This window comes from Equus asinus, chromosome 1 (genome assembly GCF_041296235.1).
Source record: "Equus asinus isolate D_3611 breed Donkey chromosome 1, EquAss-T2T_v2, whole genome shotgun sequence".
NCBI lineage: Eukaryota > Metazoa > Chordata > Mammalia > Perissodactyla > Equidae > Equus > Equus asinus.
The window spans coordinates 161,876,264-161,888,717 of record NC_091790.1 but is presented as its reverse complement, the minus strand read 5'-3'; the positions used below and the strand labels follow the sequence as shown (position 1 = coordinate 161,888,717).

General features: G+C 41.2%; 1 protein-coding gene across 13 annotated transcripts in view; it reads left to right on the top strand.

Annotated features, from left to right (window-relative positions):
• Positions 1–12,454, top strand: part of PDE1C (phosphodiesterase 1C) — a 596,098-nt gene that overhangs the window by 520,840 nt on the left and 62,804 nt on the right. For all 13 annotated transcript variants that reach the window (XM_070511509.1, XM_070511518.1, XM_070511553.1 and 10 more), the window contains 3 exons: positions 2,299–2,380; positions 5,773–5,893; positions 7,843–8,018. In XM_070511509.1, coding sequence (XP_070367610.1) covers positions 2,299–2,380; positions 5,773–5,893; positions 7,843–8,018 — 379 coding nt within the window. The remainder of the gene's footprint in view (positions 1–2,298; positions 2,381–5,772; positions 5,894–7,842; positions 8,019–12,454) is intronic.

Sequence of the window (12,454 nt, the reverse complement as noted above, 5' to 3'; positions counted from 1 at the left end):
ATTTATATATCATTTAAAAAATTTGATTGATCATGGGTTGCAAATATTGACCTCTTTAATGAAGAGGAAAGTGTATGAATAATTTCACAAGGGCCAGTAGTTATAAGGGCATACAATACTGTATCAATCAAGTTGGATTCACCTGTAGAAGTACCTTCTTCCACATTACTTTTTTTGTTGTTTTTTGGTGAGGAAGATTGGCCCTGAGCTAACATCTGTTGCCAATCTTCCTCTGTTTGCTTGAGGAAGATCTGCCCTAAGCTAACATCTGTGCCAATATTCCTCTATTTTATATGTGGGATGCCACCACAGCACAGCTTGATGAGTGGTATGTAGATCCATGCCGGGGATCCAAACCCGTGAACCCTGGGCCGCTGAAGCAGAACATGCGAAATTAACCACTACACCCCTGGTTCGGCCCCTCTTGCACATTACTTTTTGTGCATATCTTTCCAATTCATAAATGTATCTGTCCTCCAAAGGGAATTCAGTGGCTGCTGTTTTAAAATAAGCTTTTAATAGTTAAGTCCACTCAGCTCAATTAAATCCAAAAGATGTAAGTGATGTGCAGATGTGGGTATGACAAGACCATAGGATAAGAAGTTGTTTAATATCGTACACTTTTTCAGTAATAAAATCCAAATTAACGCTTACATCTTACTAGTCAAGTGGTTAGTGTTCACCGCCTCTTCTACCCCATCTCCATTAAAATGTGCCAAGAAAACAACTTGTATCACTGCTTGGTAGGGAATAAGAGTGGGGTTTTTTTTTGTTTTGGCTGAGCTATCCCACTAAACCATCAACACAACTACAATTTATGTGATAAATACTCTCCCTTCTCTTCATACTACCCAAGTGGAAATAGCTAGGGAGTAAATTATTTTTGTCATGCTACTTGAGCAGTAAAGCAGCCCTCAGCAAAGCAAATTCGGAAACAGAGGCGCCATTGTGTCCCACGGGGTGGCTATACAGGAAGGGGCGCAGAAGGAACCAAGCCACTTCAGGACTGTTCCTGAGACCGTTGGATGTCCTCAGTGCCTTTTGTGGCCCCACTCTTCAGCTTCCTCAGACGCCCATTCCTTTTCCTTCCTTTCAATAGACATGAAATGTGTGCATGTTCTAGCATCCTTTTTCTTTGGTAACACGCCTTAGAAAGAAAAAGCTTTCAGTTTTTGAACTAGACCTGGTTTTGAGCCAGGTTGTTGTTACTCTTTATTTACTATCAATTTATTAGTTATATTTATTATAATCAGAGTGTGTTAGATGTAAGAAATTCCTAAATGTTTCTCAAATCTTGACTTAAATATTAGAGATGCCTATTGGAAAACGATAACAGTTCTTCTTATTTATTTACATACATTTTCTCATTTAGTCCTATCATAACCTGATGATATAGGGATTATTATCCCATATTTTATAGATCATGAAACTGAAATTTATAGAGGGAAAATAAACTTCCTGTGATCACAGAGCTAGATGCCAGCCCAAGGCAGTAGCCATTAACCTAAGATTCTTTCCTGGTAAAATGAATCAGCACAGCTTCACTGCTGTAAGAAAGGTGACATATTTCCCCTTTCCTCTAGGTGTATGGCTGAAGTATTAAGGTCTGGTTCAGGTTTTTAAAATTCATCTCCATCATTATTTAGACTTTCCATAGCACTTGATTATTATCGTGATATTTTTTGCTGAGATTGAAAACGTATTGGCTAGAGAACCTTGTTTTATTATTGACTAACTTGATAAATGCAAGCAATTATTTGCTGCTTTTTTGATCTACTTTTCACTGTGGACTGAGCCCTGTGGTTAAGACCCCAAAAGCACTTACTCTTGTGGTATGTGGCTTTAGGTGGCACTTCAGAGAATAAATCCAAATCAGTCCAGTTTGAATTTGCTTCTTGGAAACTGCCCACAGCTGGGAGGGGTTCACTGGCTCAAGAAAGACCACAGGTTGACACAGGACAGCTCAAAAACACACAGAAATTCTGACTGCAGTGTTGGCTCTAGGCCACAGAACGTGTTGCTTTTCTTATTTTCGTCGGGGGACCTATTGCTGCCTGATGAGGCTTTCTATACAACAGCATGAGCCTTTGCAGTTGGCTGGAATGATTGGACCCCAGAGGCTTCAGCCTCTTGGTGTCTTTTCTGCAGAAAAGCAGGCCCCATAAGGACTTATTACATAATGTAATTGTAATAATTAAAATGAAGACCAGGGGCCTTCGTGGCAGCTGAAGTTGTTAAATAAAATCTGGGCAACTTAGCCTACTGTTCTTAATTTACTGTGACCTTCTGTTTTTCTAGGGTGACAGAGAAGCAGAGCTGGGGCTGCCTTTTTCTCCTCTGTGTGACCGAAAGTCAACCATGGTTGCTCAGTCGCAAGTAGGTACGTGTTTGCCAGCCCTTTGGATGGAAGGAAAAACCAGAAAGAGATGTCTGGAAGTCAGCTCCGATGCTCCCGGTGGTTCTCTGGCTGGGAACCTGGGTCTGTTCTGCTATGCTGTGCTCACGGCCTTGGTTGGTTGGGTTGATGGAACCACTCTTCCCGTCCTTCTCCCTGGAATGTGGCTGGTTCATGGGAATGTTAAACAGTGACTCTCTGCTGTCTCCATCATTTCCTGCCAAGAGAAAGAGAGGCCTCAACTTTCCAAGGCGATGACAAAAATCAGTGGCAGGAAGCCCATTCTATTTTAGCCTCTCCATTCTGTGTGCAATACTGGAAGTCTCCATGGCATTTCTCCTCAGCAATTCTTTCCCCAGCTCTGTTTCCAGGACAAGCCCCATTTCCTGAATTATCCTACTCCCATGAATGACTCTTTTTAAGTGTTTCTTTCCTTCTTTCCTTTTAAAAAACTTTTTAGCACCTTTTTAAAATTTTTTTGGTAAGAATAACTTTTGTACTGTTAATAACCATAATATATGTACATTACAAAACTCCTCAGATATGCAAGAGGGTACTGGTGCCATATAGAAATGAAATGTCATCAGTGACCTCCACCTTGGAAGAGTCTGAAGTCGTTCAAAAAATAAATTCAACAAAGATTTATTGATTTCTTTTCCACTTGTGTTTTGAGTACTTAGTGATTTTTGTCGTAATAATGTATTGAGTCTCTGTTAAGTGTAGGGCACTGCTAGGCACTATAACAGATGTTATAAAAAAAACAAAGACAAATTTGACATGTTACCTGCTCTCAAAGACATTGAGCCAGTTTTGGGTGGTGGGCAAGACATTATGAAAACAAAATCTATTAAAGTGTTACGGTGCTAAGGTGGAGGTTTTGTACGTGGTGCGACCGAGTATGTGAACCGTTAGACCCAGAAAGACTTGTTGAAGGGTAATATTTGAGGTGAGTCCTAAGAGAAAAGTAGGCAATATTTGTGCAAATGGTGATATGTGTTAGAGGTATGTTAAGGGTAGGTGGAAGGGCATTCCAGACAAAGGATTAGCATATACTAAGCAGGGAAATTTAAAACAGCCTTGTATGGTGGGGGAATTACAGACAATTCCATGACTGGCATAGTGTGAATAGAATGAAGTGAGGGACGTGTTTAGAGAGAAAATCAGACCTAGATTATATATTATATTAAGAATAGTTTATGATTTCCTGTAGGAAATGAGGGCATATCGAAAGAATTTTAAGTAAGGTTTTAAAATGTATAAATCAATGTTTTAGAATAAGAATCAGCAACTATAGCCTGTGGGATAAATCTGACTGACCACTTGATCTTGTAAATAAAGTTTTATTACAACACAGCTAAGCTCAGTCATTTGCATATTGTCTGTGGCTACTTTTGTACCACAGTGGCAGAGTGAAGGATTTGTCATAGATATGGCCCAAGAAGCCTAAAATATTTACTATCTGGCCCTATACAGAAAAAGTTTGCCGGCCCCCATGTTAGAAAGATGTCTCTATCAGTAGCTTGGAGGATTTTGACTAAGACTAGAGGCAAGGAAACCAGCTGGGTGCCTCCTGCAGGATTACAGGGGAGAGATGCTAAGTGTGGGAACTAAGGTAGTACAGAGACTCTCCAGAAAAGAGATGGCATATAAGATATTCTGGATTCAGCTGGATGCAAAGGTAAGGTAAAGGCAGCAATTTAGATTAAGTGGTTGGACCATGGTCCCTTTTGTAAGGGTTGGAGGGAAAGCTGATGAGTTAGTTCTGGTTCGCACACGTTGAGTTTAACTTGCGAGAAACAAAATGTGAAAATAGTGTCATCAAACACTTCACTTTCAGCTTAAAATTATACTGCAATTTACTAGAATACAAATTTGGCTATCAGTGTTTCCTTATCAGGACACTATGGGTATTTGATTGGGACAATTCTTATTTTGCCAATTACATTATAGGACTTTTAGCATCTGTCATTACTGGGCATTAAAGGCCAGTATCACCCCCACCTGAGTCATTGTGAAAACCAAATAGGCATTTGTACATTTCCAAACACCATATTTCCTTCGATTGATATTTCATTTCCTTCCAGCTTTCATGTGGCTTTGTAAGGAATTACTACCAGTAGTTCCAGATCATATATTTTCTCCTGATGAGTCACAGAACATTTGGGTATTTTTGAGCTGTTGAGACAGTCACTCTAGCTCAATGTGGCAATCTCTCAAAGGTATCATTCCAGAATGACTCCTTTCCCAGTTTCTAACCCTGTTTCTTCCCACTCTGCCCTCTCCCATTCAGATGTGTCCCTGTATCTCAAAGTCAGCAGATCTAAGACTGATCCCATCGTTTTTCTCCCCAGCCACATTCTCCCTCATCATCTCTGTGTTCTCTGCTTTGCTGTTGGAGTCTCTGACAGATCCAACCTAGAGGCAGTACCACTTCCTGCTGTGCATGTATCTGTGCCTCCATTGTATTCCCACCTTACAACAGAATGGGATCCCACCTTCTTTATCTTGCCTTTCAACTATTGTAACAGCTTGTGAAATGATTCTCCCAGCCTCAGGCCCTGCTGTTCTCTCCTATCCATCGTACCAGGTTAATTTTCCCAAAGAACATTAAAAAAATCTTATTACAATGCTGCCCAAACATCTTGAGGGGCTTCTAGTGCCCATCTAAGTCCCAACCCTTTATCCTGACACTTAGAAGCCTTCCTCCCTGAGCTGGTGATGACCTGAATTCTCAAGCTTTCCCTCCCCAGCTCCAAAAGAATCTCTAAGCCCCAGTCATTCTTCAGACACATCCTGCACTTCTTCCCATCCTTGACACCTTGCTTATTCCACCTGCTCCACCTAGAGTGAAGAGCCGTAGGGCTCCACTCAAACATCACAACCTCTATAAAACTGTTCACAGCTCTTTCCACGGGAGGGAAAATATCCTCCCTCCTTCCCTTCCCAGGGGCATTTATTTGGGCTTCTCATTTGGCCCTTTCCATATACTCAAGAGGTCATTTTTGAGCTCAATTGGTCTCTCCTATAAACTCCTTGAGGGCAGGCAGGTTGTGTTATGCATCTTTGTCTTTCATTCAGCACCCATCACAGCGTTTATTCCACAGTGGATGTTGAATATGTATTTCTTAAGCACTTTATTGGGCTATCTACTGAAAAGTCATAGGAAAGTTATATAGGAGAAATGGAACTGACTCATAGTATTCAAATCAAAGAATATATTAAATGAATAAGACCAATCCATTCTCTCCTAATCTGATGTGGAGCTCCTATGTAGATGAATTTTAAAAGAAAAATATGACTCATCAGTTTCCATGGGAAAATATGGAAAGGCCCATGTTAATATGTAGTTCCTCTGAAGCACTGCTGTTTCTCTTCAGGTTTTATTGATTTCATTGTGGAACCCACCTTCACTGTGCTCACGGACATGACCGAGAAGATCGTGAGTCCGTTAATTGATGAAACCTCTCAAACTGGTGGGACAGCACAGAGGCGTTCGAGGTCAGTGGAGAAACTTGTCAGATTGGCCTGTCCTTGAGGGCAGAATTCTTCTTTTGGAAGGGGTAGGGATGGTGTTTCATAATGATGTTTGCCCTACCTCCTTATAAGAGAGATGTCTGCCTCTTTCTTCTTTTCAGAGGAGTTGAAGTTGTACTCTCTGTACTTTCCAGGCTGGCCTGGAAAGGAGTGACCAAGGTCCAAATCATGACCGGCAGGTCCTCGGTACAGACCCCTGTCCCATTCTCTCTCGGTGCCTTTGCTCATGGCAACACCAATAACTCTGCTTTTACCTGCTGTGCCCAGACAGTCCTCGCTCCAATACTCCAAAAAGAAAGTACCACTGATCAGAATTATCACAAGAAATGAAAATGATTTTCCTTTCTAGGTTCTGGAAGAAAATGATGTAGAGAAAAAAACGGTGAAATTTTAAATTGCCTTCTGCCACAGCATCATTATATTGAGCATAGATTAGTAGTTAAAGAGTATAGGCTCTGGGGCCAGCCCCATGGCTTAGTGGTTAAGTCCAGTGCACTCCACTTCAGCGGCCCGGGTTCACGGGTTCAGATCCTGGGTGTAGACCTACACCGCTTGTCAAGCCATGCTCACATACAAGATAAAGGAAGATTTGCACAGTTGTTAACTCAGGGCTAATCTTCCTCAAGCAAAAAAAGAGGAAGATTGGCAACAGATGTTAACTTAGAGTGAGTCTTCCTCACCAAAACAAAAGAAAAACATGTAACCTCTGGAGTCAGATTGCTGGGGTTAAACATCCTGATCCCATTGCTTCTTAGCTGTACAATCTCAGGCAAGTTGCCTCAGTTTCCTCATCTGAGAAAATGTGGATTATAATACCCATAGGTTTCAGGGAGGATTAAATGAGTTATTCAGTCTATGTAAAGCCCTTAAGACAAGGTCCAGCACAGAGGAAGTGCTAGTATGATAAAGCTGACACTTAGTCTTTATTCATGGTACTACTGTTAGTGGTACCTGGGCTTTGACATGAGAAAGGAAAGAAATAAAGCAAATAGAAAAAAGAGAAGAAACGAGCAAGAGAAGGAATAAATAGGGAAAAGAGAAGGCAAGAGGAATATTAAGACAGTGGGACCCTAGAGATGCTCAAGGTAGATGGATTCAGTCAAGGCTGCTAACAAGGAGGACTGACGCCCCCTGCTGAGTCCCACAGCCCCACAGCTCTGCAGCACTGGGCTGAAACGTCCTCTACTTATCTGCTCAGCCTTAGTTGTCATTCGGTGGGTTTCCATTCATGTCAGTCACTGCTTTAGCCACCTAGAAGTGTGTGGTACTTCTTTAAATTTACCCAGAAGGATGACACTTTCCCTATTTGCAAAGTTGCCTATGTTAAAGATTACAGTAATGTTCATATTTACAAAAGGTCTCTTGCACAACTGATCTCCCACAATCTCCAAGCCATCTGTGCCTCTCCACCTCCCCCTAGGAACGTAAGGAAATCACCTTCCCCTGGCCTTGGGGATCCTGGAATCAGAGGCACCCAAGTACAGGGGGAAGTGGAGCTGGAGAGAAAGAGGACCAAGTGGTTGGGTAACTTGGAATCATGGTCATTGTGGAAGCGGGTGGGTGAACTGTGGAACCAAGTAGAAGTCTAAGTTCAAATTAGTTAATTTCATAGAGTAGAGAACAAAAAATTCATGTGAGTGGATCCTAGTCATATTGAAAAAGAGAAGAGACCAAGCAACAGAAAAGAAATATGGAAATATTTCATGAGGCCAAAATCTTGATTTTTTTCCTGCTGAAGATACAGAATTTCCCACCGGTCACATATGGAAAATAAGATAATCACAAGCCTCAGGACCCAGGAATTTCACAGCAATAACTTGACGAGCACTAACTGCTCCTCTCATGGGCTTCCTCGTTGGCATACATTGTCAAACATTAACCTTCCTCTTTGGTGTGATATTTTTGTCCTCCAGTTTGAACAACATCAGTTCGGCAGATGCCAAGCGATCAGGCGTCAAGAGCTCTGGCTCAGAAGGAAGTGCCCCGATCAACAATTCTGTCATCCCTGTTGACTATAAGAGTTTTAAAGCCACGTGGACTGAGGTGGTGCACATCAACCGGGAGCGATGGAGGGCCAAGGTGCCCAAAGGTAACATGCCCCCGGGTTATCTTCCAGGAGACCTGTCCAAACCACTCAGCACCCACTCCAAAACAAGCTTTGCCACCCCTGATTTTAGGTGTTGCAAATGAATCACAACCTTAGGATATAGATTCAAATTGCTGAAAGTTAGAAGCTACTATCTTTTGCTCTTCATTCTATCTGAAACTCAAGGATGATAGAATGGTGCACACGGCCAAGCTTTTTGACAGCATGACCTTTGTGCTACATGACTGAACTCCTTTTCTTGGGATGAAGATTCTACAGAGGATGGGTGTTGTTATTTCTTGGTTTCTGCTGAACCATCTTGTCACTATCATTTCATGTCATGTGGCACAATTATGAGGCTTTTATTCCTTTTTTTATTTAAGTAAAGCCTGGCTGGCAGCCACCTCGGCCATTATACTCGGATAGAAGGAGCTTTCATTTCCTCACATGCATTTGTATCTTCCGTTCATGTTCACAATGTCCCTTCAGTCATCTCAGACTTGTCTTCTGAGATGAAGGTAACTTGCAGGTGAATGGAAATTCACTGAAGCAAACATCATCAAAATTCAGATCAGAAAAGTCGTGACTCTTGGTACTATACACAAGATACGATTGAAGTGCATTTGTTTCTTGAAAGCTGACGTTCCTTTGTTCACGTGTGCGTTTGTGTTTATTGAGCATGTGTTACACGATCAACACACCCTACATGCTCGTGCTATCGTCTAGGTCAGGACACATACCTGGGAGAAGGGATATGAAGCTGTGAGGCCTGATTCCAGGGAGGGACACAGTCCTGGATGGCTCTTGGTGCCCAGTGAGGGGCTGATCCCAGTGGATTTTGTGGAGGTGAGCTTTCAACAACGGTTTTTGGTAACATCTATCAAGTGCCTACTGTGTGTCAGGCTCTGTGCTCCAAGAAGGGTGCAGAGATGAGTAATATACATCCTTGTTCTCAAAGCTGCTAGTCTCTTGTGGGGAGGGAACGTTACTATAGAGTTTCTGTCAAAGGAATAAGAGGAGTTCGGTCAAGGCCTTGCACTCATCGCCAGCACCCACGGGCTCTGAGCCCCAGATCCTTATAGCAACAGGCAAGGAGAATTTTAGCCCCAGACACAACACCCCACACTTTTATCCACCCTGTGTCCATGGAAGTGAGAAAAAGGGTGGGAGTAGCCAGGCAGAGCATGTTCTGGCAGTCTTGATCCCTCATATATTGGGGGGCTACTTCTAGAGTGGGAGAGAAGAGACCTCACTGTTGGAATTATTCAAAGGCCAATTATTCAACCACTGTGACTTGTCCACAAAATCCTATCCAAGTGGCTGCTCATTTCAGGTAGGGCAAAGGGTTTATATTTATGGCACTTTTGAGGCATAATTGGGCCTTATCATTTTGGGACAGATGTTGCACCCTGAGCTGTGGAGGGAGCCCACGCCTCTTCCGTATTTTAATTTTAGCCTCTCAGTCTATTCATATACTTTAGACATTGAAATCCTCCTTGTTGGCAGGCATTGCAAGCAGCGACGGCAGCTACTGCATCGTCTCAAAAGAAGCACACTCATAATCAATTACACTCATTACACTTGAAAATCCAATTCCTGACAACACGCAATTTGAAGAGGTACTTCAAAATAATTTGTTTGCAATTATCTGGCTTCCTAAAATTACCCTCTGAAACTGATCACCTTGGGGAGCATTAAACAGTTTCTTTTCCAAGGGAAAACTGGCCCTTTAAAAATAACTGATAAATAAGTGCTAATGATTCTAAACTCTGTTAGGTATGCTGATAGAGATATGCTTAAGCTATTTTGGAAGAACAAAGGGGCTTATTGCTAATCCTGCTTGGAGTGTGTGGGAAGGCATCTTGTAACCAGGCCTTGAAGGATGCCTGGGGTTAAGCCCTGAAGGAGGGATTGTATTTGGAAACGGGGAATAAGGAGAAAGGGGATGGATGAAGGCACAGAGACTGAGTTATTTGTATTTTGTGAGAGGATGGTTTAGGTATCAAAGCAAATTTCCATCAGTGGGGAAAGGGGAGAATTGAATCTCTATTTGCCCTGTGTGCTCCTTGACCAATTCAGGTAGATTCTTTGAGAAAATTCCCTTTTGGGGATGATAATACGTATCATGGAGTTGATGCAAACAATGGAAATAATGCACATAAAGCACTGAAAACAAAACCTGCATGTGGTTAGTGCCTGATACTTGGTAGCTGTTATTTTAACACATTGGAAAAGAAAGTTAGAGGTGCAAGTGCAAAGTTGAGATGACGTGTTAAGAAAAAAAACTATAATATTTTATATCATTTTCAGCCTCCTTAGTAATGCTGTCGGCTGGTTGGCAGGTTTTAAGAAATTCAGTTGGCATCTGTTTTTCTGCTGGTGTCCAGTTTGTACTAGATTATTCCAGGCTGTTCTACTCATTGTTCTTTTTTTTTTTTTAAAGATTGGCACCTGGGCTAACAACTGTTGCCAATCTTCCTTTTTTTTTTTCCCCCAAAGATTGGCACCTGGGCTAACAACTATTGCCAATCTTTTTTTTTTTGTTTTTATCTCCTCAAACCCCTCTTGTACACAGTTGTATATCTTAGTTGCACATCCTTCTAGTTGTGGGATGTGGGACGCTGCCTCAACGTGGCCTCACGAGCAGTGCCATGTCCGCGCCCAGGATCCGAACCCTGGGCCACTGCAGTGGAGCGCGCAAACTTAACCACTCGGCCATGGAGCCGGCCCATACTCATTGTTCTTTTTCACCAGAAAACTCTGATTTCAAGAGAGCCTGCCCTGCACGGGGCACTTGAACATATGTTGTTATTGAATTGATGAGAAATGGGATTGGATCTAAAATCTTGGTTTTATTAACCTACTTGATTTGCAAAGCTAGTTGTTAGGAAAGATTAAACCAACATTTTTTTACAGCTCTTATGGCTGAAAATCATTATTCCGTTACAAAGATGTGTAGGAATAACAATTTGCAAGACTGATCAATATTGATCAATTTGCATGCAGTATTTAATACTTTTCAAACATTTTTTTCTGGTATAAGAATAATATGTGTTTAGGTTACAGGGCTGAAATATAAGTAAAATATATAAAGAAGAAAATAAAAGTCACTCATAACCTCTCCAGCCAGATAAAACTATTGTTGAAATTCTGACATAATTCTTTTTGATTTATTATGCATATATATAAGTAAAAATTTTCCCCATAAATTGAGATCATAGTATAATATTGTCTTGTATTTTACTCTTCTATTTCTATTTTGAGCATTTTATTCTGATACTGAATATTCTTAGAAAGTATGATTTTTTTTTTTTAAAGATTGGCTCCTAAGCTAACAACTGTTGCCCATCTTTTCTTTCGTTTTCTACATTTTCTCCCCAAATCACCCCAGTATATAGTTGTGTATTTTACTTGTGGGTCCTTTTAGTTGTGGCATGTGGGACACCGCCTCAGCATGGCCTGACGAGTGGTGCCCTGTCTGCGCCCAGGATCCGAACCAGTGAAACCCTGGGTCACCGAAGCGGAGTGCGCAAACTTAACCACTCAGCCATGGGGCCAGCCCCAGAAAGTGTGATTTAAATAGTTACATTGTGCATAATATCGTAGTTGAACCACTCGGTTTTTACCGAGCATTTTGGTTTTCAGGTCTTCATTATTGTATACAGATGGTCCCTGACTTACAATGATTTGACTTAATTTTTCAGCTTTACAATGATGCAAAAGTGATAAGCAGTCATTAGAAACCATACTTCGAATTTTGGTCTTTTCCCGGCTCACGATATGCGATACAGTACTATCTTGTGATGCAAGGCAGCAGCAGTGAGCCACAGCTCCCAGTCAGCAACGGGATCACGAGAGTGAACAACGAAAGCACTTACAACCATCTGTCCCCATTCGACCATTCTGTTTTCACTTTCAGTACAGTATGCAATAAATTACATAAGATTCAACACTTTATTATAAAATAGGCTTTGTGTTAGATGACTTTGCCCAACTGGAAGCTAATGTAAGTATTCTGAGCATGTAGGCTAGGCTATGATGTTTGGTAGGTTAGTTGTGTTAAATGCATTTTTGACTCACAATATTTTCAAGTTACAATGGGTTTATAGGGACGTAACCCCATCATAAGTCGAGGAAGATCTGTACAACATTGTTATGAACATACAAGTTCAAAAGTCTTTGAGCCTACCTCTATTTATCTGGGATAAATTTCTAGATGTTGAATTCCTCTGTCAAAGTAGATGAAAAATTTTAAAGCTTTTGATATAAGTTATCAAATTCCGCTTTGGAAATTTTTTTTTTTTAACCAGTGTTTTCTCCCAGTAGAAGTATAGGGAGAGTACCTATTTCCCTATATTTTTCCTTTCTTCATGTTTCCCATTAGGATGTTTATATTTTTATTATTGATTCATAATAACTCTTTATACATTAAGGATGGT